At 38.5% G+C, this 21,116-nt stretch overlaps 1 protein-coding gene across 1 annotated transcript in view; it reads left to right on the forward strand.

The window, feature by feature from the left end:
* The window catches only part of TOPAZ1 (testis and ovary specific TOPAZ 1), a 106,725-nt gene that overhangs the window by 36,407 nt on the left and 49,202 nt on the right, over nucleotides 1-21,116 (forward strand). Inside the window, exons 5-8 of the mRNA XM_056129726.1 lie at nucleotides 7,044-7,102; nucleotides 9,813-9,955; nucleotides 19,518-19,603; nucleotides 20,595-20,720. Coding sequence (XP_055985701.1) covers nucleotides 7,044-7,102; nucleotides 9,813-9,955; nucleotides 19,518-19,603; nucleotides 20,595-20,720 — 414 coding nt within the window. The remainder of the gene's footprint in view (nucleotides 1-7,043; nucleotides 7,103-9,812; nucleotides 9,956-19,517; nucleotides 19,604-20,594; nucleotides 20,721-21,116) is intronic.

The following is a 21,116-nucleotide window of genomic DNA, read 5'->3' on the forward strand; positions in this document are numbered from 1 at the left end:
GAGGTGGTCAGCTGTGTGCAATCCCTGGAACCCTGAGCACTGCCAGGAGTGATCCCTGAGCTCAGAGCCAGGAGTAAGCCCTGAGCACAGCTGGATATAGCCCCAAAACAAAACAAAAGTAGTTCTTTCCTATTAGTAATTCTCCAAGGTACGAGTTGCCATTAATTATTCACTTTGTGAAGGATAACTAGATTTTTTTCCCCAGTTTTTGGCTATTACGAATTAGACAGCTATCAATACTCTTATACAGATTTTTCTGTGTTTTTATTATGTGCATCTAACTTTTAATTTCTGTATGATAAATGCCTCGTTATGCAGTTGCTGGGCTGTATGGTAATTGCAAGCTTGGTTTATAACTTGGTTAATTCAGCCTCTGTATATTCAGGTTCTCCTGTAGTCACAGGTAGTTGAAATCTTCAGTCAGTTCTCTTAGTCTTAGCTGGGATATTTGGAGTCTACCTTAACATGTAGTTCCATCATTAGGTTGAGATTTTGATCAATTCATAAAGAGTTGGAGGTTTCCTCTTTTAGATTTTCTCCTTTCCAGATTCCTAACTTACAGCCCAGTTTCCGACTCTCATAAATTGTCCTCAATAGGCAAACTTTTGGCCTTCCTATGTGTTTCATCTAGATTCTACATTTTGAAATAAATTCAGAAAAACAGGACAATTTTCCTGTTGCTAAGTCTTTTCAACTATATACTTTCCTCCAGATTTCTTTTTATATCTCTTCAGTGTTTGTGTGTGTGTGTGTTGTTTTGTTTTTTTTTTTTTCTTTTTTTTTTGCTTTTTGGGTCACACCCGGCGATGCTCAGGGGTTACTCCTGGCTTTGCACTCAGGAATCACTCCTGGCGGTGCTCGGGGGACCATATGATATGGGATGCTGGGAATCGAACCCGGGTCGGCCGCGTGCAAGGCAAACTCCCTACCCGCTTTGCTATTGCTCCAGCCCCCTGTTTTTGTCTTATTGCTTTTGGGGTCACACCCAGCAGTGCTCAGGGGTTACTCCTGGCTCTGCTCTCAGAAGTCACTCCTGGCAGTGCTCAGGGGACCATATGGGATGTTGGGAATCGAACCCAGGTCAGCCTTGTGCAAGGCAAATGCCCTACCCGCTGTGCTATTGCTCCAGCCCCCTTCTTCGGTGTTTTTAAGGTAGAGACTTTTAATGTTTTTTTCTAGGATTTATAGTTGTTGCTTGCAATAGAATTAGCCCAAGACATTTCTGTCATTAATATTTATATAATTAAACTATTGTATTATTGTTCATAATACTTCAGGAATTGTAATATACCATTCAGTATCTTTTTAAATTTTTTATTTGGATAACATGATTTATAATAGTGTAATAGTCTAGGAATACAATGTCACTGTACCACACCCCCAACAGAGTATCAGTATTCCTCACCACTGACTCTACATCCCTATTCCCCTTCACCCCCCTCCCCCACGACTCCCCATTTGGGAGATTCTGTAGGAAGACTCTCAGGATGTTATCATTGACCACTGTTTATTCTCTTATTATGCTTCCTCATACTCCACATATGAGTGAGACTGTTTGAATTCGTTCTTTTTCTCCTGTCTCATTTTGCTCTACATCACACCCTTTAATACCTTCCAAGAGGCATAAAACTACAAGCATTCATCTTTTCTTATAACTAAGTAGTATATATCACAATTTCTTGAACCACTCATCTGTTGTTGAGCACCTGTGATATTTCTGGATCTTTGCTATTGTAAATAATGCTTCAGTGAATATAGATATGGAAATATCTTTTCAAATTAATACTTCTGTGTTCTTGAAATAGATGCCAGGAGTTGAATTGTTGGATCATAATGAAAGCTCTGTTCTTTTTTTTTTAAATCTCCATTTGTTTTTCATAAAGGCTGAATCGGATGACAGCCCTGTTAACAGTGAGTGAGGATTCCTTTTCTACTGCATTGCATTCCCATCCAGTGAAATAGCACTGGCTGTTCAAACCTTTGAAGTGAGTCATTTTCCCTGGTACGAGTTGATCACATTGCCATTTTTATTTGCATTTCCTGAATGCAAAAAGTGATGATGAACACTTTTTCATATTCCTTTTGGTCTTCTTTCATGTCTTTGAGGAAACATCTCTTCAACCCTGATTACTTTAATGGGGTTGTTTGTTATTTTTGTTTTTCTTTTGTGAATGCTTTATATATCAGCTATTAGCCTTTGTGAAATATATGGTGAGTGAATATTTTCTCTCATTTAGTCAAAAAGTTTTTTTTTTTAACATCTTATCTTGGCAGTATGGAAATATTTTAGTTTGTAGTGCTTTTGTTTATTCTTTTATCTTCTGTTTTCTTAGCCAGTGGTACCAAGCCCTTGAAGATACCTCGAAGTCATTATCATGGAGAGTGGCTATGTTTTCTTTAAGTCATTTTATGGATTGGGGTCTTTGATCCATTTTGAGTTAATTTTTGTGTATGGTGTAAGGAAGAAATAGGGATTGAATTTCTTTTCGGTACCACAGTTTTGATTATCATAGCTTTATAGTATAATTTAAAGTTAAAAATAAAATACCTGCCTTTTTCCCCTCAGGATTGCTTTGACTAATTGGGGAATATTATTACTTCATATAAATTTTATAATTACTTGTTCCAAGTTCCTAATAGTATCATTGGAATTCTGATGAGAATTGCATTGATTCTGTGTAGTGTTTTGGGTAATATGGCCATTTTAGCCATGTTAATTCTTCCAGTCTATGAACAAGGAATATGTTTCTAGTTCCTTATGTCTTCATCTATTACTTCATCTATCAATTTGTAGTTTTCTTTGGATAATTCTTTTATCTCTGTTGATTCTCAGATATTTGATTTGGGTGGCACAGTGTTACTCTTTCTGTAACTCCTGGTTGCAATTTTCATATATATATATACATATATATATATAGTTAAAGGTCTCTTCTGCGTTCTTCAATTTAGTGAACATTCATATCATTGTCATTTTCAGTCTTCTCCTCAGGAGCACCTCTCAAGGTTCAATCTTCATTAATCTGGTCTCCACTTCATTAGGTCAGCTGCTCTATGAAGGGAAGGGGCAGGCAAGGATCTGGTTCTGTACTGGTTTGAGTGGCAATCTAGAGTTCCCATTCTCAATTGCACACAGCCTTTGGGGCTGAGGTTGTGTTGCTAATGTTGCATCTTTACAGTACAGACCTGTGCTGCCCCCAAGCGTTCAGTTCCTGGTGCCTCACTCTGGCCCCACAGTTCTGATGTTGGGGAAGCCCAGCTTAACCGAACCAGTTTTTCTTACTCCACGGAGCAAATCGTTGACTCTGGGTCTGCACTCAGATGCATTTTTGGAAACAGTGGAAGCCTTTGTCTAGTAGTGCTGGCAGTATGAAAGGGGAAGGTATTGCCTTGTGTGTCTGGGATCACAGAAGTGCAGCTTCAGGTGCAGACCGCAAACCCTCTTGCCTCCTCTCCCACTCCCTGTGGCTTCTTATCTCTCCTACAAGTTTCCAGAGACTCACCTCTTCAGTATACTTCCTCTGTTGTGCCATACTGGGATTCTGTGATCACTGAAGTGTTTTGTTGCAGTTTGGAACTGATGTAGTTTTTCACAGGGTACCCTTCTCCACCATCCTTTCTATACTTAAAATATTATGGAGATTCTTTCCTTTCAAGCTATGTAATGATGCCTTGTTTGCATAATTGCATAATTAGCCGCTGTAGGAATATACTCTGTACACCAAGCCACACTATTGATAAACACTTAGTTTATTCTCTTTTTTTCTATTTAAATATTGTTGCCTCATGCATCCTTGAGCATAAGGCATTTTGCATATGTGCGAGCACTTTTTGGATTAAATCTTAGAAGTAGAATGATCAGATTGGCCTACATAGTTTCCCTTGATTTATGCTTTCAACAACATGTATAGAATGCCAGTTTTTTTCCCCCCACACACACTATTAAAAATTTTGTCCATCTGTCTATTTTTGCAAATGACGTTTAGTTTTAATTTGCTTTTCTCTTATGAATCTAATTAAGCATCTTTAGTACATTTAAATGGCAGTTACATTTTTTCTTGTGAACTTTATTTTTATGTCTTTTGCCCATCTTATGGGATTCCGCCCCCCTTTAAGAATTTTTTTTTTACAGACATTCAATATTCAAACACCAATCTCACTACCATTGCACCTTAGCACCACCCTAATTTCCAATTTTCCCAACCACCCCTGAAGCCTGCCCCCATAGCAGGACCTCAATAATTCATTTTATATTGCTTGTTATTTAAAAAAATTATAAAAGGATCATCAAAAAATCTTTCTTAGAAGAAAGTTAGAGAAGATTGTTGTATCTTATCATGGAGCCATTAAGCTCTTGCATAAGAAATTACAAAGATGTTGCTACAGGTTATGCCTTCTGTTTTATATTTTGTATGTTTTGTTAATCAAGATTGGTTGCTTTCTGCATTACATATCACCCAATCTGGTGAGCTACTTTTGGTTTATCAATGTTGTAGAGTTTGAGATGTCACTCCAGAAAGTCCAAAATTTTCAATAGGGTGATACAGCTGGAGTTAAATTTTTTAACTGGGTGGCAGCTTTGGGGCATGAGAGAGACTCCCAGAGCTTCCAGAAGTACAGGGTGATGGGGGTAGTAGCCCTCTCCCGACTACATGAAAGCCTAGAGATTGCAGTCACAAAATCCACATACCTGAGTCTTTCAACACATTAATTTTTGGATGAGGTTTATTTGAGCAGTGGAGTCCATCCAGGAGCATGGCAGTGATTGTGTCATAATTTTTTTTGGTAGGAACTTTGATATAGTAAACATATTTGTCATATGTTTTCATACTTTCCCCTTTTTCATATATTATTCTGACTTTAAGACATTTACATTGAAGGAGCATTTTGTTTTTATTTTGTTGAAATAAAACTTTTCAGTTTTCTTTCATGATACTAGAGTTATATTCTGTTCCCCATTTAAAGATTTTTAAATTTTCTCCTCTTCTTTTGTATTTGATTTAGTTATTTTATAGGAGCTACACCTGGCAGTGCTTAGATTCAACAGTGCTAGGCCCAAAAAGTGTTTGGGGGCCAGCCAGATCCTACAGTGCAAAGGAAGCAGGCCATGCAGTACTCAGGGTCTCTAACCAGAGAGGCTTTCTCCCCAGCCCTATATTTATAATTTTTATCAATATAAATTCTAAGAGGAAAAGAATGTAGAAAAACTAACCTTTTATTTTCATTTTGCAGGTGACTTTTGTATTCTTTAGGATATGAAAGTATCTTAAATGTTTGTATTTTAAAATGTTATTATGGGGCCTGGAGAGATAGTACAGTGGGTAGAGTGTTATCTTGCACACGGCTGACCCAGGTTCAGTCCACAGCACCCTATCTGGACCCCTGAGCCTGCCAGGAGTGATCCCTGAGCACAACGCCAGGAGTAAGCCCTGACCACCACTGAGTGTGTTCCAACCTCCCCACAAATTAACATAATTCATAGTTTCTGCCTCTAATTTCATGTGCAGACTTTTTCCAGCCTCCAAATTTATAATACCCATCTTTATAATTTGCTAAATTTTTGGTACTTTCAATATTTAAATATTTATAAACCTAAAGGGTATTTTGTTTGGAGGCCACACCTGGTATTGTTTTGGGTCACTCCTGACTCTGTACTCAGAGATCACACCAGAAAGTGCTTAGGGGAACAAGAATCTAACCCGAGTTGTCCCTAACCACTTGCCCTACCTGCTGTACTATTTCTTAGGCCCCAGGGTATCTTGGTATGTGCTTAGTTAGCACCCAGCTTTTTTTCTGTTTAATTTGCTTATTATTCTGTTATCATTTATCGAATTATTTCCTCACAAATGTTTGATGTTTTCAATTTTTTTTTATAAATGTAACTGTTTCTTTTGTGTTTTATTGATCACTCAGGTCTTATATCAGTACCATACTATCAATTAAATAATAAAAATAGTAAGGAAGGTTTGCTCTAAAAGTATCAAAAATAGCACTTTAAGGCCATACTTTATTTTTAATGTTTAAATTAATTTGGGAGAGTTATCTATACCTTTAATATTCTTATTCAGGAATGTGATAATACTAAACTCAGTTAATATTTTGTTTCTTGATTGATTTTTGTAGTTTACCTAAGGCTTCTTTCTGTAAATATGTACAATATATTCCATTATTGCAAAATATGACTATATACTTCTAAAAATGGAGTGGAGCGATAGCACAGTGGTAAGGTGTTTGCCTTGTGCGCAGTCAGCCTGGCCGAGCTGGGTTCAATTCCTCCGCCCTTCTTGGAGAGCCCGGCAAGCTACCGAGAGTATCTCGCCCGCACAGCAGAGCCTGGCAAGCTACCAATATTCAGTATGCCAAACACAGTAACAACAAGTCTCAAAAAAATGGAGACATTACTGGGCCCGCTCGAGCAAATCGATGAACAGCAGGACAGTGAAAAGTGACAGTGACTTCTAAAAATAGTATAAAGATATAAAGTACAATATTAAGTGGTTACATCTAACTGTTTAAATGATGAATGATTTGGGCTTTATTTTTTCAGGCGCCATTTTTTAGAATATTTGAGCATGTGTAACTTTCTTATATTTGAAAATCTTAATTCCCAAAGCAGTGATGATGGAATGTTTTTCTTTTTTTCTTAAATGTTTTAAATAAGTCAAAATTTTAAATATATATCAGCATTTCTAATAAAAAATTATAATGTATGTTCATAAAGACCCCCTAAAAATAAAATTTATCTCAAGCTGTTTTTCTGAATGAAAGGAAAAATGTACATTGTCCATAGTAATTTGAAATGTTGACTTGTGTAATTAAAGATAAATGTAATTAATCATTGTCTGAAAAAAATTGTATTAATATTTTTAATTTATCTTAAACCCATGGGAAGTTTTTATTTAATATCAGTATTTTAAATGTCAAGTATTCTAGTTGAGTGTAGACTAGTTGTTTAACTCCTAGTTAAATAAATCTTGTAAACCTCCTAGTTAAATATGAAATACAGAGATGCTCACATGTTACTTTTTACCATAATCTCTTCACAGTGTAGCATTTTAAACAAGGTGACTGTTAAAGAAGAAAATGATTATGAAGTTTACAAAAGGTCAGTGACATCATTTTTTAAATTGCTTTGATTTTCCCTTTCTGTTGCAGTTGCAATGACTATGCATCCCATACAGACTAGAATGCACCAGAGACCATACACACTTGTGTGGCGCTAGGGATCCCAGTGGCAGTGCTGCTGCAGCAGTGTCTGCAAATCTAACTCGGAGCCTCACACTTCCAAAGCAGATGCTCTAGTGCTGAGCCACATCCCAAGGCCCAAAACAGTTTATCCAGTGCCAGATATCAAATACCAGACCTCACATATATGCAGGGTATGCACTATGCCACTGCCACATCCCTCGCCTCTGGAATATAATTTTTAATTTTTTTAACTTCAGAGTAGGTATTTATGAAATTTGTGTTGAGTGTATTTTTTATTCTCATCTGTCTGTCTGTATATTCTTGGATTTCTCTGCCTTAAGCCATACATGAGTATTAATGTCTGAGGTGTATCTATGTCTGGAAATAAATAGATTACAAATTATCTTAAAGCTATCACACAGTTTTTGAGTCATTTTTTTTTAATTTTTGAGAAAGAAGTAATGATTAAACTACAAGGACTGTATATAAGATTTATGAGAAGTGACTAAAATCAGATCAACTTTGGAATTTCTAGATATCTTATATGACTTTAGTGATTAATAATTAATAGTTACAGTACACTCACTAGAACAGTGATTTTCAACCACCATTGCCAATCCATAAGTTTGAAAGGGTTGAAAACCATTGTACTGGAACATATACAAATACTAAATAGGAAGTTGAAAGGTACCTTGAAAATCAGCAGATCATCTTCCACCCCCATTTTACATTGAAGCAAGGCAACACACTCAATTCAAGTACCAAATAATATTCAAGTATTTTAATGTTTTGACATTGATCTTAGAAATGTAATCCTTGATGCAGCAGCACCACATGGAAATTTAGCAGTAATACAAATTATCATACCCACCCCAGCTACTGAATCAAACCTCTGGAGATAGGGTGCTCCAATCTGTGTTTTCACAAGGTGATAAGTTTATTCTTATACATGCTCAAGTTTGAGAACCATTACATTGAGGTAAGAATTGGATATGCCCAGAAACTCAAGATTAACTTTTTTAGTGGTAATACTTAGTTTACAAATTATTGTAGTTTTATTCACCTTGTGTCTGCCAAATAACCAATAATGTGATATTGGACAAGTCATTACCTTACTTTGGGCTTCACTGTTCCTACCAAAAATAATTTTACTAGATAAACTTAGGGGCTGGAGCCATAGCACAGCAGATAGGGCGTTTGCCTTGCATGCGGCCGACACAGTCGACCTGAGTTTGATTCCTCCACTCCTCTCGGAGAGCCTGGCAAGGTACAGAGAGTATCTCGCCCGCACAGTAAAGCCTAGCAAGCTACCCGTGACGTATTCGATATGCCATACACAGTAACAAGTCTTACAATGTTACTGGGCCCGCTTGAGCAAATCGATGAACATTGGGAGGACAGTGACAGATAATCTTCCATCTATAAAATTCCACAGTTGCTGCTATTTTGTTACTGTTTTTGTAGTTTGTGTATGTGGTTGTTGGGTTTTTTTTTTTTGATTGCAGATATTAGTGATATTCCAAGTTGGAGAAAGCAATAAATGTATTTTCTATGTAATTTTTTAAATTCCAATAAGTACTAGATTTTAGCTGTTAAAATTGTGGGCCACTCTGTTTTTTGTTTTTACTAGCCCAAATAACCCAACTGAAAAGCTTATCTGAGTATGGGTAAATCTTTCCTCCTAAAAAGTAAATTTATATATCTCTGAAAAGCTTACCACTACCGCTCTTATTATTCGTTTTAAGCAGGTTACTTCAGGATTGATTTATATGATCACAAATGTTGAAATATAGTCAAAGCTGTTTAAATCAGCAACCTAAAACAATACATTTTATACCTTCTTTCCAAAGGAAGCTCACAAATAATATGCATAAAGCTATTATATATACTTGTCATGATGAATAATTTATAAATCATTTCATTGCACTTTTATTAGAATAATTGGATGATCTTTTCTAGGTTAAAAAAAATGTTGTTTTGTTATTGTTTTTCGGTCACACCCAGCAATGCTCAGGGGTTTCTCCTGGTTCTGCACTCAGGAATCACTCTTGGTATACGGGAGTGCCAGGGGTGAAACCCAGGTTGGTTGCATGTAAGGTAGACCTTCTGCCTACTGTACTGTCGCTCTGATCCCTCCTAGATTTGCTCGAGCGGGCCCAGTAACATCTCCATTGGAGATTTTGTTGTTACTGTGTTTGGCATATCGAATACGTCACGGGGAGCTTGCCAGGCTCTGCCGTGCGGGTGAGATACTCTCGGTAGCTTGCCGGGCTCTCCGAGTCGGGTAGAGGAATCAAACTCGGGTCGGCCATGTTGGCTGCGTGCAAGGCAAATGCCCTACCGCTGGGAGTCAGGATGGCCGAGTGGTCTAAGGCGCCAGACTCAAGCTACCTCCTAGATTAGAATATTAATAACCTATTTCCTCCTCAAAGTCATCTGACTTGAACAAAAATAATTCACTGAATTTTTTTATCCCCACCACCCCCTCCTTCACTTGAGCCATTTAATAAGCACAGCTTTTCAGGCATAGTATGATAATTAGCATACCTAGTCTTTCTATTGTATTCTAATTCCTTTAATGCTTTTTTAGTAAATTTAAAATCTGGCTTTTTTTTTCACTCATACAGCAAAGATTCTAGAAATGCAGAGATTGTGGTTGGTGAATGTCAATTAGCAGCAGTGGGCCCAAAACCTCTGTGCTTATTATCAGTACCACCTTTGAATCTTAGTACTCAGCAAGAAGACATTTTACTGAAGCCCTGGATGAACGGTACTGTTTTCTTAATAAAATTTGTTTGACTTTTAAAAATTTATAAATATATGTATGTTTCATTAAAAATAAAAATTATAAAATCAAAGCAAGCATTAAATATGTTAAAATTAGGTTTATATACCTTTACTTGTTTTTAATGGCACAATTTTTTAAATACCTATGCAAGTGATATTGGTAGAACTGTAACACTGTCCTCCTGTTGTTCATCAGTTTGCGCAAGCAGGCACCAGTAACATCTCCATTGTGAGACTTGTTGTTATTGTTTTTAGCATATCGAATATGTCACGGGGAGCTTGCCAGACTTTGCCATGCTGGCAGGATACTCTCGATAGCTTGCCGGGCTCTCCAAGAGAGGCAGAGGAATTGAACCCGAGTCGGCTGTGTACAAGGCAGATGCCCTACCCACTGTGCTATCGCTCCAGGTTATACACAAAAATTTTGATTGAGTATTTTAGAATGTATTTTAGAATTTTGTCATTATTTATACCTTTTTAAAAACATAATTGTTATTATTCTCCCCTTTTTATTGTAATGAATGAGGGCTTACACGCTTGATTATGTTGCTTAAAGAAAAGGGTCTCACACTTAAATTGTGCTGTGTTGACTCACGCTTGGATGCAGTATGCCCCAGATCACACTTTGTTGTAGCTTCAGGAATCTCAAACATCAGTGCTGTCAAGCTAGCTTGCCAGATAGTGCTGGGGATTGAACTATTTGTCCATATGCTTGCTTTGAGTAGATTTTTGCCTCTGTTCATTGTTTTGGTAATTTGTGATGCTTTGAACAAAATAGATTGAAGAATGAATTTAGAAACAATAAAATTCCTTTGTATAGCTCACAACTAACTCCTCTGTACTATATTTTTTTCTTTTTTTGGCCCATACCCAGTGGTGCTCAGGGCTTAATCCTACCTCTGTGCTCAAGGATCATTCTTGGCAGGGATCAGGAATCATATGTTGTGCCAAGGAATTGAACCTGGCTTGGCCACATACAGAACAAGCACCCTATCTAATGTACTCTCACTCTGGCCCTATTAGTACTATTTCTTGTCGACTATAATGTAATATAGCAGAAAACCCATGATAGTTCTTTTTTTTTTTTCTTTTTGGGTCACACCTGGCAATGCACAGGGGCTACTTCTGGCTCTGCACTCAGGAATTACTCCTGGTGGTGCTCAGGGGAGCATATGGGATGCTGGGAATCAACCCGGGTTGGCCGCGTGCAAGGCAAATGCCCTACCCGCTGTGCTATTGCTCCAGGCCCTCTGTCTTATATCTTAAAAATATGTAGCAGCTTCATAATAACAATCACTGAAAATCTGTGCAGCAAAAGCTTTTACTTATTCCAACTTATATCTGGATATTGCTAAGAAGAAAATAAAATTATCATCTATGTGTAGTGCTGGGGATTGAGTCCAGGGCCTCGCACGTGCAAAACAAGCTCTCTGCTGCTGAGCTATATCCCTGGCCAGTAAATGAAATTATTTAAAATAATAAGCATTTTTGTTTTTATCTTTATAAAAATCTGTTTAAATGCTCTAATTCACATTGGAAAAGACCCACATTAAGAAATACGTACCCAGTATGTTAGCTTAGGCTGCCATAGCAAAATACCAGATGTAGTGACTCAAACAACAGAAACTCATTTTGCATACTCAGAAGGCTTTAAGCTCAGGATCAGAGTTCTGGCATGGTCAGATTCCAGTGCTCTTCCTGGTAGATAAACAATAACCTTCTCACTAAGTCTTTACATGGTACCTCTTTGCTGCATGTGCTTGGAGAGAAAAAGAGAAAGCAAGCTTTTTCTTTAAAAAAAAAATAGAGTTGCATAATTCCCTCCTGTGATGGAGATACCATCAATATACTTTGTACTTACTTTTATTCCCAAAAGTCAATATTCATTAAATACAAACAAAATCTCAGACATTTGTTTGCCCTGTCTTACATTTATTCTCCTATTAACCCTCATAATAACCACATGCACATAGATACTACTTTTTTTTTAAGATAAGAAAAGCCTCACAAATAGGTTAGCATTTTGAATAAAGGTCATCTAGCATCCAGAAGCTGGGATTCAAGCCCATGTGCTCTGATCACAAAACCTTCATCCTTAACTACTGTGCAGTACTGCCAGTAATGGTTTATTATCTCATTTAATGTTGTTCAGAACCTAGCAATATACTTCCTGCCACTATTTTGTAGATGGGGAAATAGGAACTTAAAGTGGTCATGGAATTGGTATAGGTGATACTTACAGGGAATGACAAATGATGTTTTAAACCAGCCCTTTCTTCAGTATTTTTTATAAACACACTTACACGCCCATCTTCCTTCTTCAACTCATTCTCTTCAGGTAACCTCAGTTCGGTTATCACTATTCACTAGTCTTCTGTTTTGTCCATTATTTTTATATCCTTAGCGATAGCACAGCGGGTAGGGCGTTCGCCTTACACGCAGCCAACATGGCCGACCCGAGTTCGATTCCTCCGCCCCTCTTGGAGAGCCCGGCAAGCTACCGAGAATATTCGATATGCCAGACACAGTAACAACAAAGTCTCCAATGGAGACGTTACTGGGCCCTCTCGAGCAAATCGACGATCAATGGGAGGGCCTTTACCTTTACCTTTACATTGTACATACAGGTGAAATCATCCAATATGTCCCCCTTTTCATTTATTTTTATTTCATATAATTCCTTCAAGGGGCTGGAGCAATAGCACAGCAGGTAGGGCGTTTGCCTTGGATGCGTCCAACCTGGGTTCGGTTCCCAGCATCCTATATGCTCCCCTGAGCACCGCTGGGGTTAATTCTGAGTGCAGAGCCAGGAGTAACCCGTGGGTTACTTGCCAAGTGTGACCCCAAAAAGAAAAAAAAATTCCTTCAAGTTCCTTCCATTGCAAATGGCATGATTTCATCTTTAAAAATAGAAACCAGTATCCCCCATTATCTTAAATTTTTTATTTCTTTTTTTGCCTTTTAAGTAGTTCTCAGGAGGCCCACAGGTGACACCGGACAAACTAAGCTAGCTGCTGTCACCTGAGGATGTGGACCTGTTTGAGACCTGCAGTGTTAGAGCCACCATGGAGCTGCTTAGGGCCCTCTAAAGCTACACGTGGTGGTGCAGGTTCATATAGTTCCAGAATTCAAACTCATTTTGCATGTACACCTGAATGTTGAGTACTGTCCCAAACCCTGTTATGTGTGTATGTATATTTAGTCTGTTTGGGGGCCACATCCAACTGTGGTCAGGACTTACTCCTGCCTCTGCACTGGGGATCACTGCTGATGGTGCTTGGGAAATCAGATGGGGTGACAGGGATCAAGTATTTTGCCTTGCATGTGGATCAGCCACATTTAAAGCACTTCCTGTCTTTCTGTTCCCTAGATAGAGATTTTAGGTGCTTCGTTAGATATTATAATGTCCCAGTAAACATTGGAAAAGTTGTCACTTTTTTTTTTTTAATTTTTGGGCCAGGGAGACAAGCCAAGGACTAAGTTTACTTGGTTTGCATGTGGAAGATCTTGGTTCCATCTTGGGTGCGTGGTACCCCAGACACCACCAGGAAGGGCCCCTAAGCACTGTGTGGAGAGTATCCCCATCTAAGCACAAGTTATGTCCAAATTTTTTTTAGTGTATTCCACATCTCCTTTTGCTACTACAGTGACTAAAAGTCACATTCTATGTTGTTCACCATGGGTTGCATATTTGTTTGCGGTGCTTGCATATGTTCCCCATGGGTTACACACTTCAGTTGTAATGCACTTAGTTGTAGTACTCTGGAAATTGAACATTTTGTTGTAGTTCCAGGGATCCGGATAGCGGAATTGCTAGAATCACGGGAATGTGAAAGCTGTTGCCATATATTAAACTCATTACCTCACTAGCATCATGTTTAAATGCAGACTACTTGCCACAAGGCCACCAGGATAAATAAAACTTTTTGAATTCATGGGTTGGAGCGATAACACAGTGGGTAGGGCGTTTGCCTTGCATGTGGCCGACGCAGGTTCGATTCCTCTGCCCCTCTTGGAGAACCCAGCAAACTACCAAGAGATCTCGCCCTCACGGCAAAGCCTGGCAAGCTCCCCGTGGCATATTCGATATGCCAAACCCAGTAACAAGTATCACAGTGGAGATGTTACTGGGCCCACTCGAGCAAATCGATGAACAACGGGAAGACAGTGACAGTGAATTTATATTTTCATATTATCCAGATAGCCAAAGTAGGGTTGCTATGTCTTATGGTGGCTCTGTCTTTTAGCTTCTTGAGGAAACTTAATAACATTTTTCAAAATGGTCACACCAGTTCTCAGTCCCACTAACAGTACATCAGAGCTTCTCTTTCTCCATACATTCACCAGCTGTTGTTTTATTGCTGCTTTGGGGTAAGATTCATGCAGGCATGAGGTGTTCTAGTTTGCTTTTCTCTAATGATAAAAATGATGATGAGTATTTTTCATATGCTTGCCCTCTTTGTATGTATGTCCTCTTTGAAGAAGTGTTTATGAAAATCTGCCCCCTCTGGAGACTGGAGCAGTGGTACAGCAGGTAGAGTGCTTGCCTTACATGAACCCAACGAAGATTCAATCTCTGGCACCTTATTATGGTTCCCTGAGTCCCACCTGATCCCTGAGCACAGAGTCAGGAGTAAGCTCTGTGAACCACTGGGTGTGGCCCATAAGACAAAATCTGCCCGTGTGTGTGTGTGTGTGTGTGTGTGTTTAACTCTGTAAGTTCTGTGATGCTCAGACCCAGTAGTGTTTGGGGACCTCCAAGGTCACACATTGTGTTCCTTAGGATCTTTGTGGTGCCGGGGATCTAATGCAAGGACTTGAGTATGTAAAGCACAGACCTCTGAGCTATCTCCCTGGCCCTGGTTGTGTGAGTTCTTTAAATGTCTTGGATGTTATTAGCCCTTTATTTAAGATATTTGATACCCAGATATCATATCCATTCACCAGGCTCTATTTTCATTCTTTGTACATTTTTTTGTACAAAAGTTTTTCAGGGGTCTGGAGTGATAGCACAGCGGGTAGGACATTTTCCTTGCATGCAGTTTACCCAGGTTTGATTCCCAGCATCCCATATGGTCCCCTGAGTGCTGCCAGGAGTTATTCCTGAGTGCATCGCCAGGTGTGACCAAAAAAGAAAAAGAAAAAAAAAAAGGCTTTCCAGGAGCCAGAAGTAGTACAGTGGGCAGAGCACTTGCTGTGCACGTGGTAGATCCAAGTTCTATCCTAGCACCCCATCTGGCTCCCTGAGCCAACTAGGAGTGATTCCTAAGCTCAGAACCAAGACTAAACCCGAAGCACAGTGTCCCCCCCCCTGAAAACTGCAATACAAAACAAAAAGGGTTTTCAATTTAATGTCCAAATTTAACGTATTTACTTTTCGGGCTGGAGAGATAGTACAATAGGTAGGGGGCTTTTCTTCTATGTGGCCAGCCTGAGTTCAATCCTGGGGACCCCCTATGGTTCTAAGCACCATGAAAAGTGATGCCTGAAAACCACATTAGTGACCCGAAAACAAAAGAATAGAATATGAAATAATTTTTTTATTTCCGTTTTCATTGCTGTTGAGGTTAGGTACCCAAAAATATTGCTTATACTGTAGCACTGTAGCACTGAGCGGGCCCAATAACATTTCCATTGTGAGACTTGTTTTTGACATAGCGAATACACTACGGGGAGCTTGCCAGGCTCAGCGCTGTGGACAGGATACTTTCAGTAGCTTACCGGGCTCTCCGAGAGGGGTGGAGGAATCGTACCTGGGCGACCCAGGTCGGCCGCATTTAAGGCAAATGCCCTATCCGTTGTGCTATCACTCCAGCCTTGCTTATACTAGTGTCATGGAATGTTTTGCCTGGATTTTCCTCTGTTAATGGTTTTGGGTCATACATCTAGATCTTTAACCCATTTTTTAAATAAATTTATTTATTGAATCACCGTGAGAGCAGTTACAAAGTTTTTGGGTTTAAGTCTCAGTCATACAGTGATGAAACACCCATCCCTTCACCAGTGCACATTTCCAACCACCAAAAATCCCAATATACCCCCCATCCCAACCCCTCCCCTACCTGTGTGGCAGATAGTTTCCACATTACTCTCTCTCTGCTTTGATTACATTTAATATTTTGACACCAGATCCACCTTTTATTTATTTTTTTCATTTTGGATCACACCCAGCAATACACAGGGGTTTACTCCTGGCTCTGCACTCAGGAATTACTTCTGGTGGTACTCAGGAGACCATTTGGAATGCTGGGAATCAAACCTGGGTCAGCTGCGTGTAAGGCAAACGCCCTACATGCTGTGCTATCACAGATCCACGATTATTATTTGGGATTTTACCCCAACACTCATATCTGCTGATAAGGTAACATTAGACAATTTGATTTTTATTGCTGATAATGAATAGTATATAATGTCGTGTGACTGCATTAGCAGCTGCACAATTTCAGATTTCAATTCTGAAATCTTAATAATTAAATCTGGAGGTATTTCTGACAAAAGCCGCTGAGTTTGGAGATTTGTTTCTGAGTCTCTGGGATCATGATTTAAGCCACTTGTTGAGTAGCCAGAGGGCTCATTCATGGCTGCGACTTGGAGTCTTCTTGGGGTGGGGGAGGAAAGGGCCGGCCTTGCCCCCATTCCATGAGGCCCCACATGTCTCCTCAATGCAGGCCCCCCACCTGGCTGTCCATTGGCCTCTGGAAGATGGCGGACCCCGAGCCGCTAGGGGAAACAGGCCAATAGATTTTTAACCCATTTTGAATTAACTTTTAGTTGACATTAGAGAGAAGTCGGGGTTTTTTTCCTTTAAATGTGTCTAATTTTTCTTGCACTGTTTGTTGAAACTTATTCTTCATTATATCATCTTAGATCCTTTGTTATAAGTATCCTTGAAATTAAATATGTATATTTATATCTGGACTTCCAGTTCTATTCCATTGAGCCATATGTCTCTTTTATTTTAGTACCATACAATTTAAATTTCTGTCATTTTGTAGAGTAGTTTGAAATCAGCGTGATTCACCATTTTTATTTTTCTTCCTCAGAATTACTTTTTTAAATTTTTTTTATTTTATAAGTTATTTCACAATATTTGATTACATTTAATTTTCAAACTCCAAACCCACCACCATTATACCTTCCCACTACCCAATTCGGATGTTTCCATCCCAAGCCCCAAGCCCTGTCCCAAAACACAAACGAGAGAACATATTTTGTATTGTCTGTTATAAAGAACTGCTGAACATGCTTACAAAAAAGTGTTTATATAGGAAACAGTGTGAAGAGTGTTCTATTTTGGCAGGAGCCATTAAGACATTCTATAGGATCTCTCTAACATGTTGTTAAAATTTAGGTGATGTGAGCTTTGGTATTTATGTCTGAAAATATGTATATATGCATATACATATATTTCCATCTATGATTTGTTGTCTGCTATCTGAACCCCATCGAATATGGTATGGCAATTATGAAAAATGGGTGGAGAGTGTCTTATGAACATACTCTTGCAGTGCCAGGTGTATGTTCACTCATGTGAAGCTTGTCCCAAGTGTGTGGAAAGCGGCCTGGAGTGTGGCAGCGATTGGGTTGTGGAGGTCAGCTGCCAGGGCTGGGTCCCTTGAGGCGGAGAGGGCTCTCACCTGCCCCCCTCCCTCAGAATTACTTTCATTACTTAAGGACTTTTTTTTCCTATTTCTGTGGGGGGGGAAAGTCGTTGAAAAAAATTAGGTGAATTGCATTAAATGTTGTAAATTTTAATAGAATAACATTTTACTATATTAATTCTCTCCATGCATTTACGTAGGAGGGGTGCTCAAGGCTTATTCCTAGCTCTGTGCTCAAGGGTCACTCCCAAAGGTGATCAGAGGACCATATGCAGTGCCAAGTATTGAATGATGGTCAGCCTTATACAAGGCAAGCACCTTGCCTGTGGTTACTATCACTGTAACCACCAATTTACCATTCTTTTTCTTTTCTTTTAAGTTTTTTTGGGTCATAACCGGTGATGCACAGAGATTATACTGGCTCTGCTCTCAGGAATCTCTCCTGGCACTGCAAGGGGGACTGCTATGAAATGCCTGGGATAGTACCCCCTGTACTATCTTTCCGGCCCCCCATTTGCTATTGTTAACGTTGTACTTTGTCTTTAAATTGTATATTGTAGTTTTCGTTATACAAGTCTTTGATCTCTTTTGTTAAACATGTTCCACCATATTTGATCCTTTTGTGTAGAATTATTTTTTTCTTGTTTATTATTTGCATATAGAAATGAAGTAGATCTTTTTATATTGATTTGTAGCCCACTACTTTGCTGTACTCATATTTTGTGTTGTTGTTGTTGTTGTTGTTTGTTTTTGGTACCACACCTAACAGTGCTCAGAGGTTACTACTGGCTCTGCACTCAGCATTCACTCCTGGTGGTGCTTAGGGGACCATATGGGATGCTGGGGATCAAACCACATGCAAGGCAACTATTGCTCAGCCCCCTTTGTTGTATTCATTTCTAGTGGAATGTTTAGTATTTTCTGTATTATCATCTGCAAATAATGTTACTTTCTCTTATTTTCTCATCTGAATTCCTTTTATTTCTTGTCTATTTGCTCATTATAAGACCTTTTCTACTACAGAAATAACTCTTATAAATCTGAGATATTTTCCTTCTGGCCCCATTCTATTGTAAATTTTTATCAAATAGTAAAATTGTTGTCAAATACCTTTTCAGCATTCATTGATGAATAGGTTTTATTTTTTATTGATAGCTTATTACAATGATTTATGTAGCACGGTAGCACTGTCCTCCCATTGTTCATCGATTTGCTCCATCGGGCCCAGTAACGTCTCTATTGTGAGACTTGTTACTATGTTTGGCATATCGAACACCTCACGGGGAGCTTGCCAGGGCGGGATACTCTCGGGCTCTCCGAGAAGGGAGGAGGAATCAAACCCAGGTCAGCCAGGCCAGCCTCGTGCAAGGCAAATGCCCTACTGCTCTGCATCTTTTAATTTATAATCATTTAAATGCAGTGCCTAAGGCTGCTACATAAAAATTTAAAAACTATTTTTTTTACCTTAAGATGAACCTATTTTAAATTGAGGTCTACAGATATCTATGGGCTAGAGCGATAGCACAGCGGGTAGGGCGTTTGCCTGGCGCATGGCTGACCCGGGTTCGATTTCTGTGTCCCTCTCGGAGAGCGCACCAAGCTACCAAGAGTATCCTACCTGTACAACAGATCCTGGCAAGGTCCCCGTGGCATATTCGATATTCCAAAAACAATAACGACAAGTCTCACAATGGAGACATTACTGGTGCCCACTCGAGCAAACCTATGAACAACAGGAGGATAGGACAGACAGACAGATACCTCTAGAGTGATTTATATGAAGGCTTAAATCATCTGTCTCATGGGAATACTCCACACACAAAGTAATGCACTTTCTGAACTGAAGTGTAAAGTGAAGTAAAGGCAGCAGTGGTCAACTGATTGGTTATAAAATGAGTGAGTTGTGACATCATGGGTTTCATGTTCTCCTTAAACATTTTTTAGATTTCAGGTTTCCAGGAAAACATTCTGTCATCAAGCCGCAGAATCCTGAAGTTTGTGAAATATTTAAGAGGGATAAAAATATTGGGGTAAGTTTGCCATTTAAAAAAAAAAACAAAAACGTATGAAGTATATACTCTAATTGTTATAGAGTTAGAGGTTTTATATGGATTTTTGAGTGGTAATTGATGGTAACAGACAGAAGATGAGTTGAAATTCGGGGGATTTTGCAAATAACTAAGAGTTTAGATATCCAAATTAGAAATGATAGGATAAGTAGTTCCATGTGAAAAAGATAAAAATAACAATATAAGAAAAAGCAATAAAGTTTGTTGGAAAAAGCTTTGAGTCTGTCATTTGAAAATTATTCCGAAAACTTAAGGGGAAAAATGGCATTAATAAATTATAACAGAATTACCTTTTTATTAAATTGAAAGTATTACAAATAGAAGAAGGGGGTGTATAAGCTTTAAAAAAATGTTTAAAGAAAAATAATGAAAGGTTATTTTCTAGACTACAAAGATAGTACAGCGCTTTATCTTGCATGCAGGCAACTCTGGTTTGTTCTGGTACCCCACATGGTCCCCCGAATATCACCAGTAGTAATCCCTAAGCACAGAATAAGTATTAAATCCTGAACTCTGCCATTGTAATCCAAAACCAAATAGAAAAGAGGAAGATGGTAATTTTGAAATATTTTACACTAAAGGAAATTGCCAAAATTTAGTCAAATAACTTTTTATTATTCTTTTTAGTTTTCTATTTATTTTGTTTTTTGTGTTATTGTGTTGTTTTGCTTTTTGCACACCCAGCAGTGCTCAGGGATTACTCTCATTCTGAACTCTAGAATCACTACTGGCAAGGTTCAGGGACCATGTGTGGTGCTGGAGATTGAACCTGGGTCAACTGCATGCAAGGCAAGCACCAGACCTGTTATACTGTGTCTAGCCCTGATTTTTCATTATTTTTGAAGTATAAATTGAAACAAGCAGTTTTTCTTGGTAGTATTTTTGGATTTACAGTGTTTTTTGAGTGTTTCAAATATCTTCTCACTTGATTTTGTTATTTCTAATTTTCTAGGTGTTTCAAAAGCTCCTAGGATTGGTGATACCTCATAGATATTGCAAATTTCATTTTAATACATTACGTGGCTGTGAGCGATCACAATGCAAGTTTGCTCATTTGCCTGAACAAGGAGATGAAAAGGTAACATTTGTAAAATCTTTGAAGGAGAAATTGTTCTTATTGTCATACTCATATATTTAAATTTAAATTTGCTTTTACATAGCATATGTAAACTTTACCTAGCTTTGTGCTGTATGTAAATGGAGTCATACAATTTATATTCTTTCATTTCTGGCTTGTCATTTCTTTGAAATTTTTGAGATTCCTTTTTACTTGTAGACATTTTCTCATTGCTCTATTATAGTGAGTATTCCATTATGTGACTACATGAAAATTCTGTAGATAAAAGATAATACAGTACAGACATCTGGGTGGTTTCTGAATTTGATAATTACAATAGTTATTCTGTTAGTGTTCTGCATTTCTTTGGTGACTGTATGTACATGCTATGATGGATTATATTTAAAACTGGAAAGG

Source organism: Sorex fumeus, unplaced genomic scaffold (assembly GCF_029834395.1).
Source record: "Sorex fumeus unplaced genomic scaffold, SorFum_2.1 ptg000072l, whole genome shotgun sequence".
NCBI lineage: Eukaryota > Metazoa > Chordata > Mammalia > Eulipotyphla > Soricidae > Sorex > Sorex fumeus.